Consider the following 22,754-nt stretch of genomic DNA (forward strand, 5'->3'; position numbering starts at 1 on the left):
TTTGAGTACTAATAAAAAACAAAAAAATACTAATAAAGCAAAATGTGGGATGAGAGTAACAAAAATACATCACAACTAAGGACTAAAAATACTAGCCAAATAAGTTTTCTCAACTTACAGAAAAGTATTTGTTTACTAAATAAATATGCCCTGATGGTATAATGTGTATCAACCACTTGTGCTACAGCTACTGGCAAAAAGAAGAAAAAAAAATCTGCCCTTAAAAAGACAGAGAAAGGTAAAAATATACTATCTTTGAAGACACATGACCTGTTACTATTATGATGCATGCTAAAACAGGTGGACTATTTTCTCAAGGGATTTCAAGTTGATTAAAACCATGTTTCTCAGCCAAGAATACCATTCTCTATTCAAAAATATATAGGTCCCCAACATCGACAGTTCATCTTTATGAAGATTTGTTTTGTTTTGAATGCACATGGTACATTACTGGAAAGAATAGGATTTATCAGTCCATTTATTTATTAAGACCACTAAATTCATATCAAAATCAACTTTTTATTGATCTTAGTACTCAATTCAGCAGCTCACACAGGCTTACTATACAGAAAATGGCTTCTACAAATGATCTTCATATACTATGATTTCCTACCTTCCATTCAAAATCCAGTTGCTTCATAGCTCGGTAAACTTCAGCCATAATGTCATATGGTTTGCTTTGACTTCGGATTCCAAGATGCCACTTGGCTTTTTTCACAGCTAAAGATTTGGGCTTAGTTGTATTCAGTGCATCCAGTGGACATCGTGCTTTAGGGCTGTCTGCTATAAGAGGTGGCATCCTTTCCGGATGAGGTTTCAGGCCTGGGGGAATATGCATGGTACTATCATCCATAAAAGAACCAGTTGGGGGACTAGAGGCGAGGTAGAACTCACTGGCTTGGTTCATTATTCTCCGATTGTCAATGATAAGATGATAAGCCACTGCAAGCTGGTCTTGAGGGTCACCACTATATAAACTGTTCATTACTTCTGATTCTGTACACTCAAATTTTTCACACACTTCTTTCACAGCCTCATCATCAATGACGTTAGCATCATAGGAGGGGTCTTCAGGAAATAAGTAACTGGGCAAATCTTGTTTAAACCATTCATGCTCTCTAGGAAAGATACCACAATACACTATTGTAAGAACATGCTTTGGCAAGTCCCAAATAATTTAGACATGGGGCAATACAATATATCAGAATCAGAAAGACCTGGGTCTCTAGTCACTTACTAACTATGGGACCCTGGGTAAGTTCATTAACCCTTGCTCTAGAGTAACTATGATTATTCAGACTTGGGTATTTTGCTGACATTTTCACACAAAAAAATAAAATAAGTCTGTCACTTCAAAGGAAACAACTGGCAGTATTTGGTGCCAGTGATGAAATTCAAGCTTTCAAGTAAAATGTTAGAATTCTGCTTATAACGGAATTCTATATATATACAGAATTCTATATAACAGAATAATTTATGTATGTTTCCATAAGTTTGACAGCTTCTCAATATTTAAGAGACTTTTCTACTTTTAGAGTGAAGAGAACAATGACCATGATTTGACAGTATATAATGAAATGTGTTACCATTCTGAACAGCAGAATGGTAACACTAACCCAATGTTTTCCATATGACCAATGCAAGATGTTACATAATCATACACAGGCAGAAGCTCCACTCAAAATGCAAAACAGACCCTGTGGATTTCAATGTAATAAAGTACAAAAGTTCACTGGTATGTTTTCTGATTTGATATTGCAATTAACATATTAATCTTTGATTTAATATCAAAGAAAAATATCTGTAACTATCTGAAAGGTTATGAGAATGTTCCTCCCTTTTCCAGCAATATCTGAGATCAGATATGTTTCCTAGACTTCAACTAATATAATGTATTGCAACAGATGAATGAAGAAGTAGGTATGAAAACCTAGCTGCTGTCTCTGATTAAGAGGATTTGAAAAATGTAAAATAATGGTACTCTTGTCATCATATTTTGTTTTGGAAAATAAGGTTATTTTTCATGGGAGACATATTATTCAGAATAAAATTGTAGTAGGTTTACTAATATTTTTAAGTGAATTAATGATTTAAAATTTTTTTCACTTTTGATTTCTAATATGAAATTGATAAAAAATAACCTGCATTTCAAAAAAAGACCCTCTGGAGTCCTCGATTTTAAGACTGTGGTGGATGAGGCGGGGGGCCAGTATTCAAGCCAGAACATTTGAGAACCTAGTCTCCTAGATCTTATTTTCACACTATTCCAGGCCTTTACACATGATGTTTACTACTGACAGCCTAGAATATCCCATCCCTTTTCATTTAACTAACATATACTATTTCTTCAAGACTGTGTAACCATTGCTACAGGGCAAACTGGGCACTCTCTAATCTAAATTCAGATCAGTGTATATTTTACCTGAATGCCTTCTACTAATTCATTTATGAATATTTACTAAGGTCATACAATGGTAAAAATGCACACTCATTCACACAGAGATTACATTCTAGCTGAAAACAGACTAAACAAATACTCTCAAAAATAAACATAGAATTACAAATACACAAATACAAAAACCCTGTGATAAAAATTATGACTGAAAAGCACAAGGTAAAATAAGAGTATATAACTAAGAATGGGAGGTGAGTGCTTAAGGAAGCCACTCTCAGTAATATTTAAGCAGAAATCAGAATGATTAGAAGTCAGCTAAGCAGAGCTGGGGAATAGATATTCCCAGCAAAACAAACAATATATGCAAAGATTCTGAGGTTAAAAAAATGTTTCCTATGTTCTGAACTGAGGCCAGAATCATGAAATCATAATAAGTTACTGGTTGGAGTGGCAAAAGATATCAGGTTTTTCTGACAGCTGTAGGCTATAAAAATGGTTTTGGGACTGAACCTATGGTTGATGATAATAATAAAGATGTTAAAGAGGCAGGGGTGACATGATCTAATTTGCATTCTATGAAGATCATTCTGCTTGTGATAAAGTAACTGAATTGAAAAGATAAAACTAATAATGATGATGAGGAGGAGGATGCTAGTGCAATAGTCCAAGTGAGAAATGATGGTGTGCCATGTCTTATGGATATATACAGAGGTGAAACTTCTACAGCTGCTAGTAAATGATACTATTATAACACTCATACTTTCTCACAGTTGTTACAGATTTTTATACTAAACTGAGAGCTCCTTGAAACAGGGACCATGCCTTATTCACCTGCATTTCAGTAGCCAGTATAGAGCAAGTGCTCAATAAATGCAGAATGATGAATAGACAAAGAAGTAAAAAATGAATTCATTATTTAATTGCTATATCATGATAATAATAAGCACCTACATAAACATTTGGGCTTCCCAGGTGGTGGGAAGATCCCCTAGAGAAGGGTATGGCAACCTACTCCAGTATTCTTGCTTGGAACTCCCATGGACAGAGAAGCCTGGCAGACTGCAGTTCATTGGTTCACACAGAGTCAGACATGAGTGAAGTGACTGAGCACTACTATCACAAATAAACATTCAGTAATAAAATGTAAATACCAGTAAGTACTAATTTTTTGAAAAGAAATAACATAAAAAATAAATTGCTACATATCTAGCATTTTTAAAACATCAAATTTTAAAATAGGGTAGATAAACACTTTCGAATAAACTCCAAAAATTCATTCTTCTATTAAAGCAATGAGATTACTAGCAGAAACTGTCAATACTAACTTTTTTCAGAACTCTGGAAATTAACCAAAGGCTTGTAATAATCCAAGGAGTGTTTGTTTTTAAAAAAAATGGTTATGTCTCAGTAATAACAGTGAGATTTGTGACACTTTAAGTTACCCAATATCCATTTCCTCTTCCCCATTTCTATGGTGGCCTTGAAAACCTACAGCCTCACAATCATTTTAAACCCCCGAACCAGCACCTAGAACCACTGGGAGGCAAATAGGGAGAACAGGCTTAGAGTTCCCCAAAAGTCCTATCCCCAGAGAACTGTCATTATTAGACAGGGCCGGCAGATCTCTGGAAACCTCTTCTGTCAAGCCCTGTCTTCATCTGACCTTAGAGTTCCATCTGCAAACAGCCTTTTGTCCAGAACACTTGTCAGAAACAATCAGTGGCAACTGTCTATAACATCCCAGCTGCCAAAGCAGCAAAAAGGATTGGAGCAAACAAGAAGCTGATCAAACACCTCCACAGGAGTCCTTAAAAAATACTCTTAAAATCCTAGAACTCACAAATGCAGGACTGTTGTTCATGCCCAAGAAAGCCCCTGATTTCTCATCAATGATTGACTCTGAGGCTCTAAGCTAGAAGGAATCAAGACTAATGCAGAGTTATGGACTTCTTATTAAAATGCTGAAGACACACCCCAACATGGACACAGAATCCCTCAGCAAAGGCTGGGAGACTGATTAGATCAAGGCCTTTAAGGAACTCTTTCTCTAGCAATTAGCTGACCATTAAGCTAACGAAGCAGAGACTTCAGTGGCCACCCTTGACAAAGAATACAGACTTAACAGAATTAGTTAAGTAAAATCACTAAGTAAATTAGAGCAACAACAGTGTACAACAATTACAAATTCCAGGCATCTATGCAAGAGAAATAAAAACATATGACCATTTAAAAACATATACATAAATGTTCATGGCAACATTATATGAACCGAAATTAGAAACAACTCAAATATCCATTAAGTGATAAATGGATAAACAAAATGTAGTTTATCTAAACAACGGAATATTTTTCAAGCAAAACATTAGTTAAGTACTGATATTCTACACCATGAAAGAACCTTGAAAACATGCTAAATGAAAGAAGCCAGACTCAAAAGGCTATATGCTGTGATTCTATTTATATGAAATGTCCAGAAGAGGCAAATCCATCAAGAAAGAAAGTAGAGGAGTGGCTGTCCAGGGCTTCGAGGAGGAGGAAGTGAGTCCAGAGCTACTCTGGGGGATGAGAAAAGTGTTCTGGGATCAGTGGTGATGACCATACAACTTTGTGAACATGCTAAAAACCACTGAATCATACAATTTAAAGAAACAAATTTACGGTATATGAATTATATCAATATAATAAATGCTTAAAAAAACAACAGGAATAATCTAAATTTTCATTTCTAATTAATTCAGAAAAAGAACCACAGTTCTTCATAATAATAACAGTGCCCATTAAAAAGCCATACCTTGGGATGGGGGGAGGATAAATTAGGTGATTGGTATTAACATATACACAGTACTATATATAAAATAGATAACCACCAAGAACCTACTGTACAGCACAGGGAACTATACTCAATATTTTGAAGTAACTTATAAGGGAAAAGAATCTGTAAAGGAAGATATGTACATGTGTGTATGTGTATGTCTGTGTCTGTGTGTGTGTAAGTCACTGTGCTATATACTTGAAAGTAACACATTGTAAACCAACTATATTTCAATAAAAATTTTTTAAAAATTTAAATGATAATAAAGCAACCCCAAACATGTTAAAAAAAAAAGTCATACACCCAGCTTTTAATTTTAAGGAGTCAATTTCTAAACAAGGTAAGTAGTAACCAGGATGTTTATGAAGGTTCACCTGAAACAAAATCAATTCATTTCAGATGGGTTACTACACAGCCTCCAGAAGCCATCTTTCTGTCACTGCTGCCTAATACCTGACTTTCATATAAGACTTAAGACTAAATGAGCTATAATGACTCCAATCAAGTTGTATAAATTTCACAATGTGTGCAAACTTCTTTAAGTGCAGCTAAAAGGTCCTTATATATTCACTTTAGGATAGTATTAATGGCTAATATTATATGCTGGGCATTATTCTAAAAATTTGAATTATATTAGAATGAATATTTGTAGTTTCTAACATTCAACTGTGTCTAGACCTACAGAAATAGTAAATTCTTATGTTTTAACCTAAGACTAAACCCCAAACAAATCCACTATAAATGATGTAATTAAAGCACAAAGAGGTAGGAAATATGCTAATAGCTAGTAAACAAAGAATCAGAATTTGTGATTAGACAGTTGAACTTCAGATCTTTCATTTTAACCATAACAACATTAACAGCAATACTAAGTTTAAAGCGCTTAAAGATGTGAGTTTCCTGAAGACAATGTCTTTCTTGCCTACCAATATTTCCAACAATTAGCACAGGACCTTGAACAAAGCAGATGTTAAATAACTGTTAAGTAAATAAAAGTGATTAAATGAACAAATAAATACAGATATATTTTCTAACCTCCAATAGCCTACCATCTTAAGAGAAAAAAAAAAGATAGTTACACAAATAAAAGCATACCTTAGAGATATTGAGGGCTTGGTTCTAGAACATTGCAATAAAGTGAATACTGCAATAAAGCAAGCCACCGATATTTTGGTTTCCCACTGCATATAAAAATTATGTTTATAGTGGGGCTTATTTATAGGATAAGGTCAAAATTGATGTGTGATCTAGTAGGTAAAGGCTTAGGATTCTCTCCCTCAGTCCTCAGATTTAGGTAACTCATTGGCCTTTTCTCTGACCAACATAGCACATATCAAGGCAGTTAAAATAGCATCCTTGAAAATATATATAAAGTCTCTTTTACCTATAACTGTTTAAGCCAATGAAACCTTTCAAATTTTATTACTATAGGGCTTTTAGGTAGCACTTTACATTTTCATGTTGCTAATAGTTTTATTCTACTGAAATAAATGAATGTCATAAAAAATTATGCTTAGAGTATCTTTAAACTATTAAGTTTGCAAAAACATTATGCCCAAAAAACAATGTATGTACCTTGATTAAAAAACATTTTATTGCTAAAAAATGCTAACCATAATCAGATGTGGATTCCACAAACCTTTAATTTGTAAAAAAACAAACAAAAAAAACACAGTATCTACACAGTGCAAAAAAAGTGAAGCAGAGTAAAACTAGGTATGTCTGTAACTATAAAAGAGAACGTCATAGCATGGCAGAAATATAACATTATCATGGTATGTTGGAGAAAGGATGGATGTCATAGGACTGGTGTAGCAATATGGATTAGTTGAATAGTTCAGGTTCTGAAATCAGGCAATTTCTGAGCCCTACTTTTGTAAAATGAGAATAACAATAGCTACCTATTAAGACTTGTAACTTCCCCAGTGGTCCAGTGGTTAAGAATCTGCCTTCCAATGCAGGGGATATGGGTTCAACCCTTGGTCCGGGAACTAAGGCCCCACACGCCACAGAGTAACTGAGTCCACACACAGCCAGAAAACCCGAGCACCAGAACTACGGAGCCCTTGTGCTGCAACTAGAGGATCCTGCCCGTCACAATGCAGAGCTCATGTGCCACAGCTAAGATACGACGCAGCCAAGAAGAAAATAAATGACGTGTATTTTTAAAAAAGGAAATACTATAAGCATTTAAAAGAAATAAGAGCTATCTATTAAGAATCAGTGCTTCAATATTATAAAGTAATTAGCCTCCAACTAATAAAAATAAATGAAAAAAAAAGAATCAATGCAAGAAAATATGTCAAGTATCTAGCAAAATGCCTGTTATATAAAATCATTCAATTAGTAATTCTTGCTGAATTATATTTTGTCAAATGAATAATTTCCAAACATTAAATACAGAATATGAAAAAATTTTAAAATGATGAAAACTAAAAATTCAAGTTACTACTGAAATTAAAAGACACCTTCTCCTTGGAAGAAAAGCTATGACAAACCTGGACAGCATATTAAAAAGCAGAGACATTACTTTGCCAACAATGGCCCGTCTAATTAAAGCTATGGTTTTCCAGTAGTCATGTATGGATGAGAGAACTGGACCATAAAGAAGGCTGAGAACCAAAGAATTGATGTTTTTGAACTGTGGTGTTGGAGAACACTCCTGAGAGTCCCTTAGACTGCAAGGAGATCAAACCAGTCATTCCTAAAGGAAATAAGTCCTGAATATTCAGTGGAAGGACTGATGCTGAAGCTGAAGCTGAAGCTCCAATATTTTGACCACCTGATGTGAAGACCTGACTCGTTAGAAAAGACCCTGATGCTAGGAAAGACTGAAGGCAGAAGGAGAAGGGAACGACAGAGATGGTTGGATAGCATCACTGACTCAATGGACATGAGTCTGTACAAGCTCCAGGCGATGGTGAAGGACAGGAACGCCTGGCGTGCTGCAGTCCATGGGGTCACAAAGAGTCAGACATGACTGAACAACAACAACAATTTTAAGTACTGAGATGGTTGCCACTCTTTCATACCACCCACATATGTGTAAATTAACTTATCCTAGTTGGTTTTTATTTACATTGTTCTTCTAAAGATTGTGAATATACAGGTACCTGTTCAATACAACAGAATCAGTACTTTTATTATTATATGTGCTGATGTGAACAGGTGCAAGTATATACACATATTAGCATATTTAATGCTCTAAGGAAAAGCCAATTAAGTGACTTATTTACTCTAAAGAACTATGAACACAAAAGAGTTTTCCCCTGCTAAGTTGTTCATTTCCATTCCAAAACTAAATATGGTACTAATTTACAATTTTACATTTTTATGTATGAGGCCTGAACACTAACAGAGGCTGAGGGAAGAAGACACAGGAATGCAAAAGAGATCAGAAGCAGTTACACAAACAACTGCCTCAGCCATCATTTAAATATTTCAAGAGTCATAGTCTGACTTACAAAGACAAGGCAGAGTATTCAGGAAAGATGTTAAAAGAATGCATTTGCAAATAAATACCTGATGAAATGTTAGGTAGGAACAAAAAACCCTCTAAGAAATATGACTGATAAATAAAACACAGAGGGCGATGAATCATCCTGACTTGTGTGCGCTATATAAAGGTCATATTCACAGTAACACCAGCAACTGCACTTTCCAAAGTTTCTCACATAACAAGAAATCCTTCACAGCAAACCCACTAGCGGCTATTTTTGGATTAAAAATCTTAGCAAAATTCTTTATGGTTTATTTCATCAACTCTATGTAAAATATATAACTCTCACCCTGTTTTTTTCCATTTGAAACGTATTCAAATACTTTCTGAATGTTTACTGTATTTCTAGGCCTTCTAGCACTGTATATATAAAGATGCTAAGACATTCTCTCTACCCTTTTATAGTTACAAGAGAGGAGAAAGATACACTGAAAACAGCTAGATACAAAATGAGAATGAAAGCATGAACAAAATGTGGAAATCACAGAAGTGCAAGCAACCGACAATGCCCTGGAGAATCAGGAGTGATTTCACAAGGAAGGTGTTAAGTGAACAGAATTTTAAAGGATGAATGGAAATCTTTCAGGTCCAAAAGGGTAGAAACGGTATTAGAGGCAAAGGAATAATATAAACAAAGACATGAAGGCATAAAATATGTATCATTATATTTGAGGAACAAGGAAAAGTTCACTGTGGCTGGAGCTCTGGCACAAGGGGTAAGAGCAGGAAGAAGTAAGCGTAGCCTTACTATGACAGGCCTTGTATGCTTTGCTACTTTAACTGAAAAGCTTGGGACACAATCTGAAATAATTAAAAGTTGAATGACAGGGCCAGATTTATATAATAAGGAAACTAAAATTCATGTAATACTTTAGTGTTACAGTGCCTATCATAAAGCAAGCATTCAGTTAGTGGTACTAATATTAATACTAGAATATGTACTTAATAGTCACAAAAAGAATATTCACCTGATGTCTTTGATAGTTGCTCGTTTCAGGGGATCAACCTGCAGCATATGCATCAGGAGAGTGGCAACAGAACGATTGAGATATTCTGGGATGTAAAAAACACCCCCTCGGATCTTCTTAAACAGTGTAGGCACATGCTCATCATCAAATGGGAGGGTGCCACAAAGAAGAGCATACAGAATAACACCACAGCTCCAGATATCAACTTCAGGACCTGCATACAGCCTAGGGAAGATGACAACACAAAACTGAAATGCAAGTGTCACTTCTCAACTGCATGTACCCTACTTCTTCTCTGTGTACCTATACACACAGTGCAGACTCCAAATGTATTGCTTTCCAAGCTCTGTAATGAAATCCATTGCCACTCCCCAACACTCAATGGTTGTTCCCCAGAAAGAACAATTGGTCTAACCCATTGCTATTCAAATTTCCCAAGAGAAAATAGTACTTATGTGTACTTGACACAAACTAAACTAAACTTACTAATTAAAAAGTATAAAACTTTCTATGGTTGATTTTTGATAGAAACATCAAAGTAGATGACCATAAACTTTAAGAAAAGCAATAAAAACTTTCTATGGTTGATTTTTGATAGAAACATCAAAGTAGATGACCACAAACTTTAAGAAAAGCAATACTATATAGTGTATAGGCTAAATCTTGTTACACAAAGCAATTAAAAGACAAGACAATGCATAAAAAATAGGCCTGACACACCTATTTTAAAGAATATTTGAAATAGTAAAGTACCTAAGTAGTTCTATAGCAATCTCTTTCACGGTATTCATGCTATATCACATTATCCTGCATACCTACTACTTTCATTCAAATCACCTGGTAGCTCATGGGGCTCAGAAGACCTTTATCCAGAAAACCTATGCCTAGAATGTTGTTCCTTTTCTCTCTCACCTTTCTACAGTGTTAAAATTGTCCTGATGGCACATTACCAAACTCAAACCTGAGCCTCAGGTAACAGAGTAAATCTCTACAATTCCAATTACAACAGTATAATCCATTTCAATATAAATCACTATCCAATGTTTACAGTGTTTGCTATGTAGCCCAAGCTCCTGTATATGGAATGATAACTGTTTTATATTTTCTCTCACAGAATTCTGTTAACTTAAGATCAGACACTGGTCACCAAAGAAGACTTGAGTTTATCACTGCAATCTGTATAAACATTTAAAAAATGTATCAATGAGTAAGTTACATGAATAATTAGTCTTCTCTTATGCAGTTTGCTTTCATGAAATGACAATAATGTCTCCCCTCAAAACCTCATTCTTCCAAAGACAACATAAATATACTTTGCATGCTTTATAAGAGTATATAAAGTATGATTAAAAGACTGTGTCTGATAAGTAAATAATGACACTAGCAAATGCTTGCTTTCCTAGCTGCAATTGCCTAAAATGAAAAAAAAAAAAAAAGATTTTTTTTTTCAATTTTAATGGAAAAACTCTTTAAATACATTCATAACAAAATCAAAATTAAATGTTTTAAAAAGTGTTTAATGTAACTCTTCTGTCTTCAATGACAGAAAATTAAAGGGACAATGTGCTTCTATTAAAAACCTTATCTTCCAAAGATAATATATTAAAGTTAAATGTAATCAGAATGAACAAAACATTACAAAAAGCTTACTCTTCACTGATATACTATATTACCTGCCTGAGATGACTTCAGGTGCTGCATAATTTGGGGATCCGCAGCTAGTTCGCAGAAATTCACCATCAGACATCATGTTAGATAATCCTAAAAATAAGAGTAGTATGTTTAGCTGCTGCTAGATATGTTTAATGTAAATATGGATATATGCAAAAGCAATAACATCAAGTCTGTAGTACCTCAAATATCATAACATTTACTTATTTTAAAAAGCAGTATGAAGTACTTGTTAGACTAGAAAGAGACCATTTCAGAGTGCTTATACATGACAAAAAAGCTAAAGCACATCACACATAAGACTGAAATTCCTTTCCTAAATAAGAATGTTGATTCACTTCACAAATATGAGGTTATTCTAAATTATGCGTACTTTTTCAAACATAAAAGCATCAAAATATTACTTACCCATTTCTCCAAGTGAAAGAAAACAGAGATTACTATCACTTTTTTATACTCTGCTTTCATAGGCCTTTTAAAAAAATCTCTAGGTAGAAATCACGTAGGCTCCAATTTATAAAGATTATGTTCCAAAAGTTTTTAATTTGGAAAGCTTTAACTCAACATAAAAAAATATCCTATTGAACCAAAATCTAGTTGAACTACAGCACTAAATGAGCTTTATGATTTAGAGAAGAAAGAGAAATAGGAAAAGGAATTTCCTGACTTTTAGATTAAAGACAAGGTACAGACAAAAATGTTAACTAAATAATGCTGAACTCTGGTACCTTTTCATCTCTTTCTATAATCTCTCACTTCCTAAACCCTTTCCTCTACTATGGCACCCTGTCCAGGTATGTTGATCACAGAAAATGTTTGGTGATAAAAATTACATTTTATCCTTTATTTTACCCCCAACAAAAACTCCTATTCTTTTATCAACAGCTGTTAGATGTTACTCCGCAGTCTACTGACATTCCTCTTCCATCAGTTCAGAAGGATTACAATGCTTCACAACTGCATGGAAAATTTCACAAATCTCCGTTTAAGTGCATTTATCAGGGAAAAAGCCTGTACTTTCATTAGATTTTCAAAGGGGGTTTGTAACTCTCACAAAAAACAGTCAAGTCTCATTTCCTCAGGAGGGAATGCAGATTGAGTAGGTTTATCTTGATACCAGCTCTCTAACTGCTCTAGATGTACTTGCATTTTTAGGAAGTGGTTTAAATGAACAGAACAAGCTAGTGTGCAGACTGTGCGACTAATCCTTTTTCACAATATAGGATTTACATCCTTGAAATTGAAAGTTTTAGCTCATTAAGAACAGACTTGTGGACTCTGGGAGAAGGCGAGGGTGGGATGTTTCAAGAGAACAGCATTGAAACATGTATATTATCTAGGTTGAAACAGATCACCAGCCCAGGTTGGGTGTATGAGACAAGTGCTCGGGCCTGGCGCACTGGGAAGACCCAGAGGGATCGGGTGGAGAGGGAGGTGGGAGGGGGGACCGGGATGGGGAATACATGTAAATCCATGGCTAATTCATTTCAATGTATGACAAAAACTACTGTAATGATGTAAAGTATTTAGCCTCCAACTAATAAAAATAAATGGAAAAATAAATAAATAAATAAACAAACTCTGGAAAAAAAAAAAGAAAATAAAAAAAAACAAAAAAACAAAAAAAAAGAATTGGTACTGTCACACTTGCAAAGGCGGCTAGTACACTTCTGAACAACTCTGGAGTTACATACCAAAATCAGCTATCTTGGCATTCATCTGTGCGTCCAATAGCACATTCTCTGGTTTCAGGTCTCGATGAACAACCATATGCCTATGACAGTAATCCACGGCAGACAGAATCTGCTGAAAGAGCCGCCGAGCTTCCATCTCTTCAACCTATCAGGTATAAAAGAAAGTATACCAATAACATTTGGGACATCTACATAGCAAGTTTTAGTTTCACAATCAACCTAAATATAACTGAGTAATAAGCAATTAGAGTCGTGTTAGAATTCTTAATAAATCAGACAAACAAGCCAAAAACTTGCAGTCAAGCTCAACGTATCAATCGACAGGCTTTTCTTTGCTGCTAGATGTTACAGTTCATTTTCAAATAATATTACTAAATGTGCACAATGTTTCACAAGTAAAACAATCTAAAACAGAATTTACATGAAACTGCTAAGAAAAGGAAACATCTGAAGCTTCAGCATGATGTTATGGAACTGATTTTGTACTTTGAAAAGCATAGGCTTTTCATGTCGGCAATTAAGTGAAATAAATATATTTCCTAAAATCAGTATGTCATAAAGTGCATGTTTTAAGAAAGAAAATACATCTAATACTCTGTATGTTTAGTTACACATTATTACAGAAACAATCTCGACTTTGAAGATATCTTTGTGGTTTGCTATTTCCTGCTACTTCCCTCTTTTTTTTGCTTAAGGGCTTATTGTACTAAATAGAATGTTACTTACCCGTCCATGTTTACAGATGTAGTCAAATAATTCACCACCAGACACATATTCCATTACCATAAAAAAGTCTGTTGGAGTGCTGATCACCTGGTATCTTTTTTTGTCAATGAAAAATATAATAAAAATATTACTTTAACCAAAATCAGCCTAGTATGTTCATTCCTACTATAAATTGATATTCCAGTGTTTTATAATACTTTAAAATACTTTTGATGTCAACAAATTATATAATGTTATCAAAATAATCACAGAGTTATAAACATGGAGGTTCATAAAACTCAGTTAGGTCTTGGAGCTTACAGACTTCCCTCCAGATCCCGCCTTTCATGTTTACAAAATCTAGGAAATCATCCATTCCTTGACAACTAAATTAAGCACTAATTTTTTCCATTTAAGCAAAAATGTGTTTGTAGTCTATGGAGATGGACTATGACCAACCCAGACAGCATATTAAAAAGCAGAGACATTACTTTGCACACAAAGGTCCATCTAGTGAAAGCTACGGTTTTTCCAGTAGTCATGTATGGATGTGAGAGTTGGACTATAAGGAAAGCTGAGTGAAAAAGAATCGATGCTTTTAAACTGTGGTGTTGGAGAAGACTCTTGAGAGTCTCCTGGTCAGCAAGGAGATCAAAACAGTCAATCCTAAAGGAAATCAGCCCTGAATATTCATTGGAAGGATTGATGGTGAAGCTCCAATACTTTGGCCACCTGATGCTAAGAACTAACTCATTAGAAAAGACCCTGATGCTGGAAAAGATTGAAGGCAGGAGGAAAAAAGGACAACAGAGGCTGTTGAGACAGTTGGATGGGATCACCGACTCAATGGACATGACTTTGAGAAAGCTCTGGGAGTTGGTGATGGACAAGGAAGCCTGGCATGCTGTAGTCCATGGGGTCACAGAGTCAGACATGACTGAGCGACTGAACTGAACTATGGAGTTGAGGTGTGTTATATTTAGATAACAGTGAAAAATATTCTTGGAAAGGAAAATGTTATCAACATAGATACATAATCATCAAAATCTTAAAGTTGACAAATGAACCTGTCTTCAAGATATAAAATGCAAAAAAAGGGAAGGAAGGTATAGATTAAAAGTAAATTAAGAGACATGTTGTATAGACTAGTTTTGATTCCAGTTCAAACAGACCAACTTTAAAAACTATTTATAAAACAAGAAAGTCTGAATGACTGGTTGATAATATTTTAACTGTTTAAAATATTAGATGATACTAAACTGTGCTAATTTTATTAAAATATAGCCTTTATCTTACAAAGTAGATATTGAAGAGATTACAGATTAAAAGGTGACTCAGACTTTGTATCTGCCTGCAATACAGGAGACCTGGGTTCGATCCCTGGGTCAGGAAGATCCCCTGGTGAAGGGAATGGCTACCCACTCAGTATTCTTGCCTGGAGAAGTCCATGGACAGAGGAACCTGGCGGCCTACAGTCAGTCCATAGTTCACAGGGTCAAAAAGAGTTGGATACAACTGAGTGACTAACACTTTCACACTTTCACTTTACAGATTAAAAACATACTATTTGGGATTTGCTTCAAAATAATTTGGGATGGGAGAAGTAGGAGGAAGCAGATAAAATAATACACTGATAACTGCTGAAGTTGAATGATAGACATATAAGGCTTCATCACTTTACTTTTTTTTGTATGTATTATGAAATTTCCATAATACAAAATTAAACAGATGTATGTATGTACATATGTGTGTGTTTATATGTGTGAAAATATATATGTTCTAGGCACTCAAAGCTGGGCACATAAAACAATAAAGAATCTTAGCTCTATTTGTCAAAATTTTTCCTAAAAAATTATAACTTCCACAACCATACACAATTTTACTAGAGTTTTGAAAACTTTAAAAACATGTTAACTATAGTATTAATGTTTTAAATGATGGTTGCATCTAACGCATATAAATGAACAATTGTTCTACTCTGCTTTGTTTCTAGAAGATTAGTTATATCCAGTTGATTACTAGAAATATCTAAATTACACTGAGTTTCTATTAAGAGCTGCTATGTATAGCTGTGTGGTTGTGCATGGCTTAAAGGCACCCAATGGAAGGCACAAGCAGGGGCTAAGAAGCGGCCCAGACGCCACCCTGTAGGCAGGATGTGTCGGAAGCAGGGGAAGCTTTTGGTAATTAGTCCACCCAGATGGGCACTGTTTATTATTAATGTTCAAAAAAGAAAGTTCTAAATGGTGGTCCTGGTAACTATTCTTCTTTAAAGAGGAAGGAAAAAATGGCCAGGAAATTGGTGACATAACTACATAGTATATATTGTAAGAGAGGACACATCATATATAAATTAGTGCCTGCAAAAAGTAAAATTGTTAACAACATTGTAAACCAACTATACTTCAATTTTAAAAGAAATAGAAAAAAAGTAAAATATAAAAGCTATACTACTGAAAATGATTACAGATATTCATAAGAAATATTTATAATAGCAATCACTAGTCTTTGGGATGAAAAAGGTACCCCACTTTCTATAGATTAATATAACTGGCAAATAAGGTTGAGTCTTCTCAAATGAATTGTGAACAGGGAACTTACCCTAAGAACTCTAGGGGCATAAAAGGGTTCTAAAGAAGCAATCTTAACAGGCACTAAACTCTAATAGAATAAGATGAACAGTAAACAGCAAGAGCACCCATGGTGTAACCTCACGGTAGGCTGATCTGATTTATCAACATAAGTCTCAGCCACTTTTCTGCTCTGTACATTTTTGGGTATAAGAGAAAAGCAGTGGTTCCAATAAATTTACCTGCTGATTCCTCTGAGTATATCATAGGTCTTCAATAAATATTGTTGGACCCAGAGCTTGATAAGATATCAGTTTGATTTTTGTTTTTTATCTAAAGACTAGATGGTGGTGTGTGCTTCCAGCCAAAGGTGTATGATGTCTGTCTCTTTTCTGAGATATTAGGAGCCATTACTGATCACAGCATAGATCTTATTAAGTCACAATGAAATTTTAAATGCTGGCCAATTTCCATAGTCTAGTAATGAACTATAGTCTATAGGAAATACTCCCTCAAAAACCTCCATTGTCTTTGAAGTGCAGGCCATCAGGTAACACTGCCCGACACTTTCTCTTGTTATATTCATCAACCAATCTCCTTATCATTTCCCTGTCATTCTGACTTAATGTCTTTTTTCCCACTACTAACGTTGTCTATATGCCAGCAAATCTGGAAAACTCAGCAGTGGCCACAGGACTGGAAAAGGTCAGTTTTCATTCCAATCCCTAAGACAGGCAATGCCAAAGAATGCTCACATTACTGCACAATTGCACTCATCTCACACGCTATTAAAGTAATGCTCAAAATTCTCTAAGCCAGGCTTCAGCAATAGTGAAGCCTGAACTTCCAGATGTTCAAGCTGGTTTTAGAAACGGCAGAGGAACCAGAGTTCAAATTGCCAACATCCGATGGATCATCAAAAAAACAAGAGAGTTCCAGAAAAACATCTATTTCTGCTTTACTGACTATGCCAAAGCCTTTGACTGTGTGGATCACCACAAACTGTGGAAAATTCTTCAAGAGATGGGAATACCAGACCACCTGACCTGCCTCTTGAGAAACTGTATGCAGGTCAGGAAGCAACAGTTAGAACTGGACATGGAACAACAGACTGATTCCAAAAAGGAAAAGGAGTACATTAAGGCTATATATTGTCACCATGCTTATTTAACTTACACGCTGAGTACATCATGAGAAACGCTGGGCTTTATGAAGCGCAAGCTGGAATCAAGATTGCCGGATCAATAACCTCAGATACACAGATGACACCACCCTTATGACAGAAAGTGAAGAAGAACTAAAGAGCCTCTTGAAAGTGAAAAAGACGAGTGAAAAAGCTGGCTTAAAGCTCAACATTGAGAACATTAAGATCATGGCAGATGGATGGAGAGATAGTGGAAATAGTGGCAGACTTTATTTTTTGGGGCTCCAAAATCACTGCAGATGGTGACTGCAGCCATGAAATTAAAAGACACTTACTCCTTGGCAGGAAAGTTATGACCAGCCTAGACAGCATATTAAAAAGCAGAGACATTACTTTGCCAACAAAGGTCCATCTAGTCAAAGCTATGGTTTTTCCAGTGGTCATATATGGATGTGAGAGTTGGACTATAAAGAAAGCTGAACACCGAAGAATTGATGCTTTTGAACTATTGTGTTGCAGAAGACTCTTGAGAGTTCCTTGGACTGCAAGGAGATCCATCCAGTCAATCCTAAAGGAAATCAGTCCTGAATATTCATTGGAAGGACTGATACTGAAGCTGAAACTCCCAATACTTTGGTCACCTGTTGCGAAGAGCTAACTCATTTGAAAAGACCCTGATGCTGGGAAAGACTGAAGGCAAGAGGAGAAGGGGATGACAGAGGATGAGATGGTTGGATGACATCACTGACTCAATGGACATGAGTTTGAGTAAACTCTGGGAGTTGCTGGTGGACAGGGAGGCCTGGTATGCTGCAGTCCATGGGGTCGCAAAGAATCGGACACGACTGAGTGACTGAACTGAACTGAACGTTGTCATCATTCTGGGTGAACAAGATATCCATGTAGATGATCTGTCCAATACATGCCCTCTAATTTCCTTGACTCCCTAGTTTTCATTCTCTTTTCCTGTACTACACACAGCCACTTACTCCATGGTCGCATGCTAAGACTAATTCCTCCGATTACGCACTGGATTCCTTTGTCCCACCTACTGAAGAACCTGGTTTCTACAATTAGCTATTCTTCCTCCTGTATTCCTCTCTTACACACAAGCATTCTATAATATCTTCTACCTTAAAAAACAAACAGTTTAGGTCTCACACTTCCCTCTAGATACCACTCCTGCGTCTCTCCTCTCTAAAATCCTTGAATGCTCTGTTGTTACTATCTCCCCTTCTATATCTCAGATTCTTTCCTGACAGGTTTTTGTCTTCACAATTCCAACAAATTTCAAAGACACCCGCAACTTCCACCTTGCCAAATCTAATGGTCAATTCTCAGTCTCATCTTACTCAATATTCAACAGTATAAGGAAAAGTTAATAATCTCTCTTTCTTCAAATATGTTTTCCAATTGACTTCGAGACACCAAAAACTTTCTTGGTTTTCCTCCAACCATTTTATTTTTTTTTCCATTTATTTTTATTAGTTGGAGGCTAATTACTTTACAACATTGCAGTGGTTTTTGTCATACATTGAAATGAATTAGCCATGGATTTACATGTATTCCCCATCCCAGTCCCCCCTCCCACCTCCCTCGCCACCCGATCCCTCTGGGTCTTCCCAGTGCACCAGGCCCGAGCACTTGTCTCATGCATCCAACCTGGGCTGGTGATCTGGTTCACCCTAGATAATATACATGTTTCAATGCTGTTCTCTTGAAACATCCCACCCTCGCCTTCTCCCACAGAGTCCACAAGTCTGTTCTATACATCTGAGTCTCTTTTTCTGTTTTTGCATATAGGGTTATCGTTACCATCTTTCTAAATTCCATATATATGTGTTAGTATACTGTAATGGTCTTTATCTTTCTGGCTTACTTTGCTCTGTATAATGGGCTCCAGTTTCATCCATCTCATTAGAACTGATTCAAATGAATTCTTTGTAATGGCTGAATAATATTCCATGGTGTATATGTACCACAGCTTCCTCATCCATTCGTCTGCTGATGGGCATCTAGGTTGCTTCCATGTCCTGGCTATTATAAACAGTGCTGCGATGAACATTGGGGTGCACGTGTCTCTTTCAGATCTGGTTTCCTCGGTGTGTATGTCCAGAAGTGGGATTGCTGGGTCATATGGCAGTTCTATTTCCAGCTTTTTTAAGAAATCTCCACACTGTTTTCCATAGCGGCTGTACTAATTTGCATTTCCACCAACAGTGTAAGAGGGTTCCCTTTTCTCCACACCCTCTCCAGCATTTATTGCTTGCAGACTTTTGGATAGCAGCCATCCTGACTGGCGTGTAATGGTACCTCATTGTGGTTTTGATTTGCATTTCTCTGATAATGAGTGATGTTGAGCATCTTTTCATGTGTTTTTTTGCCATCTGTATGTCTTCCTTGGAGAAATGTCTGTTTAGTTCTTTGGCCCATTTTTTGATTGGGTCATTTATTTTTCTGGAGTTGAGCTGGAGGAGTTGCTTGTATATTTTTGAGATTAATCCTTTGTCTGTTGCTTTGTTTGCTATTATTTTCTCCCAATCTGAGGGCTGTCTTTTCACCTTGCTTATAGTTTCCTTTGTTGTGCAAAAGCTTTTAAGTTTCATTAGGTCCCATTTGTTTATTTTTGCTTTTGTTTCTAAAATTCTGGGATGTGGGTCATAGAGGATCCTGCTGTGATTTATGTCGAAGAGTGTTTTGCCTATGTTCTCCTCTAGGAGTTTTATAGTTTCTGGTCTTACATTTAGATCTTTAATCCATTTTGAGTTTATTTTTGTGTATGGTGTTAGAAAGTGTTCTAGTTTCATTCTTTTACAGGTGGTTGACCAGTTTTCCCAGCACCACTTGTTAAAGAGGTTGTCTTTTTTCCATTGTATATCCTTGCCTCCTTTGTCGAAGATAAGGTGACCATAGGTTCGTGGATTTATCTCTGGGCTTTCTATTCTGTTCCATTGATCTATATTTCTGTCTTTGTGCCAGTACCATACTGTCTTGAGGACTGTGGCTTTGTAGTATAGTCTGAAGTCAGGCAGGTTGATTCCTCCAGTTCCATTTTGCTTTCTCAAGGTTACTTTGGCTATTCGAGGTTTTTTGTATTTCCATACAAATTGTGAAATTATTTGTTCTAGTTCTGTGAAAAATACCGTTGGTAGTTTGATAGGGATTGCATTGAATCTATAGACTGCTTTGGGTAGTACAGCCATTTTGACAATGTTGATTCTTCCAATCCATGAACACGGTATATTTCTCCATCTGTTTGTGTCCTCTTTGATTTCTTTCATCAGTGTTTTATAGTTTTCTATGTGTAGGTCTTTTGTTTCTTTAGGTAGATATACTCCTAAGTATTTTATTCTTTTTGTTCCTCCAACCATTTTAATTGCTCATTTTCATTCTCTTTTGCTGGTTCCTCTGCTTCTCCCAGACATCTTAGCATCATGGTGCCCTAGAGGTCAATCCCTTGAATTCTTATAGAAGAAGAAGTGGAGTGTGGAATTCACACTCCACACCCACATTCTTGAGGATCTCATCTAGTCTTTGGGCCTTAAATATCTTAAATACCATCTATATGCTGATGACTTCCAAATTTATCCCTAGTTTACAGCTCTCTCCTTAACTTTAGATTCACATATCAAATAAACTACTTGCATTTCTACTTGGATAACTAATAAGCATTTCAACTTAAAAAAAAAATCAAATTCTTGATACCTAAAACCCCACTTCTGGTCATAGCAAACACCCTCTTCCAACAACACAAGAGAAAACTCTATACATGGACATCACCAGATGGTTGACACCAAAATCAGACTGATTGTATTCTTTGTAGCCAAAGATGGAGAAGCTCTATACAGTCAGCAAAAACAAGACTGGGAGCTGACTGTGGCTCAGATCATGAACTCTGCTGCTGCTGCTGCTGCTAAGTCACTTCAGTCGTGTCCGACTCTGTGCGAACCCACAGACAGTAGCCTACCAGGCTCCGCCATCCCTGGGATTCTCTAGGCAAGAACACTGGAGTGGGTTGCCATTTCCTTATCCAATGTATGAAAGTGAAAAGTGAAAGTGAAATCACTCAGTCATGTCCAACTCTTCAGGACCCCATGGACTGCAGCCCACCAGGCTCCTCAGTCCATGGGATTTTCCAGGCAAGAGTAGTGGAGTGGGGTTCCACTGCCTTCTCTGGATCATGAACTCCTTATTGACAAATTCAGACTGAACTGAAGAAAGTGGAGAAAACCACTAGACCACTCACGTATGATCTAAATCAAATCCCTTATGAGTATACAGTGGAAGTGAGAAATAGATTTAAGGGACTAGATCTGATAGAGTGCCTGATGAACTATGAATGAAGGTTTGTGACATTGTACAGGAAACAGGAATCAAGACCATCCCCAAGAAAAAGAAATGCAAAAAAGCAAAATGGCTGTCTGAGGAGGCCTTACAAATAGCTGTGAAAAGAAGGGAAGCAAAAAGCAAAGGAGAAAAGGAAAGATATACCCATTTGAATGCAGAGTTTCAAAGAATAGCAAGGAGAGACAAGAAAGCCTTCCTCAGCGACCAATGCAAAGAAATAGAAGAAAACAAAAGAATGGGAAAGACTAGAGATATGTTCAAGAAAATTAGAGATACCAACGGAATATTTTATGCAAAGATGGGCTCAATAAAGGACAGAAATGGTAGGGACCTAACAGAAGCAGAAGATATTAAGAAGAGGTGGCAAGACTACACAGAAGAACTCTACAAAAAAGATCTTCAGAACCCAGATAATCACGATGGTGTGACTGCTCACCTAGAGCCAGACATCCTGGAACGTGAAGTCAAGTGGGCCTTAGGAAGCATCACTATGAAAAAAGCTAGTGGAGGTGATGGAATTCCAGTTGAGCTATTTCAAATCCTGAAAGATGATACTGTGAAAGTGCTGCACTCAATATGCCAGCAAATTTTGAAAACTCAGCAGTGGCCACAGGACTGGAAAAGGTCAGTTTTCATTTCAATCCCAAAGAAAGGCAATGCCAAAGAATGCTCACACTACTGCACAATTGCACTCATCTCGCACGCTATTAAAGTAATGCTCAAAAGTCTCCAAGCCAGGCTTCAGCAATACGTGAACCATGAACTTCCAGATGTTCAAGCTGGTTTTAGAAAAGGCAGAGGGACCAGAGTTCAAATTGCCAACATCCGATGGATCATCAAAAAAGCAAGAGAGTTCCAGAAAAACATCTATTTCTGCTTTATTGACTATGCCAAAGCCTTTGACTGTGTGGATCACCACAAACTGTGGAAAATTCTTCAAGAGATGGGA

General features: G+C 36.3%; 1 protein-coding gene across 3 annotated transcripts in view; it reads right to left on the minus strand.

The window, feature by feature from the left end:
• PRKAA2 (protein kinase AMP-activated catalytic subunit alpha 2) overlaps window positions 1-22,754 on the minus strand; it is a 73,012-nt gene that overhangs the window by 10,489 nt on the left and 39,769 nt on the right. For 2 of the 3 annotated variants that reach the window (XM_020904411.2, XM_070468113.1), the window contains 5 exons: window positions 13,766-13,859; window positions 13,040-13,184; window positions 11,348-11,435; window positions 9,675-9,899; window positions 614-1,118 (listed from right to left, as the gene is read on the minus strand). In XM_020904411.2, the coding sequence (XP_020760070.2) occupies window positions 614-1,118; window positions 9,675-9,899; window positions 11,348-11,435; window positions 13,040-13,184; window positions 13,766-13,859 (1,057 nt within the window). Of the gene's footprint in view, window positions 1-613; window positions 1,119-9,674; window positions 9,900-11,347; window positions 11,436-13,039; window positions 13,185-13,765; window positions 13,860-22,754 lie in introns of those variants that run through there. The other variant, XM_070468114.1, reaches the window with a different exon arrangement.

Source organism: Odocoileus virginianus, chromosome 5 (genome assembly GCF_023699985.2).
Source record: "Odocoileus virginianus isolate 20LAN1187 ecotype Illinois chromosome 5, Ovbor_1.2, whole genome shotgun sequence".
Classification (NCBI taxonomy): domain Eukaryota; kingdom Metazoa; phylum Chordata; class Mammalia; order Artiodactyla; family Cervidae; genus Odocoileus; species Odocoileus virginianus.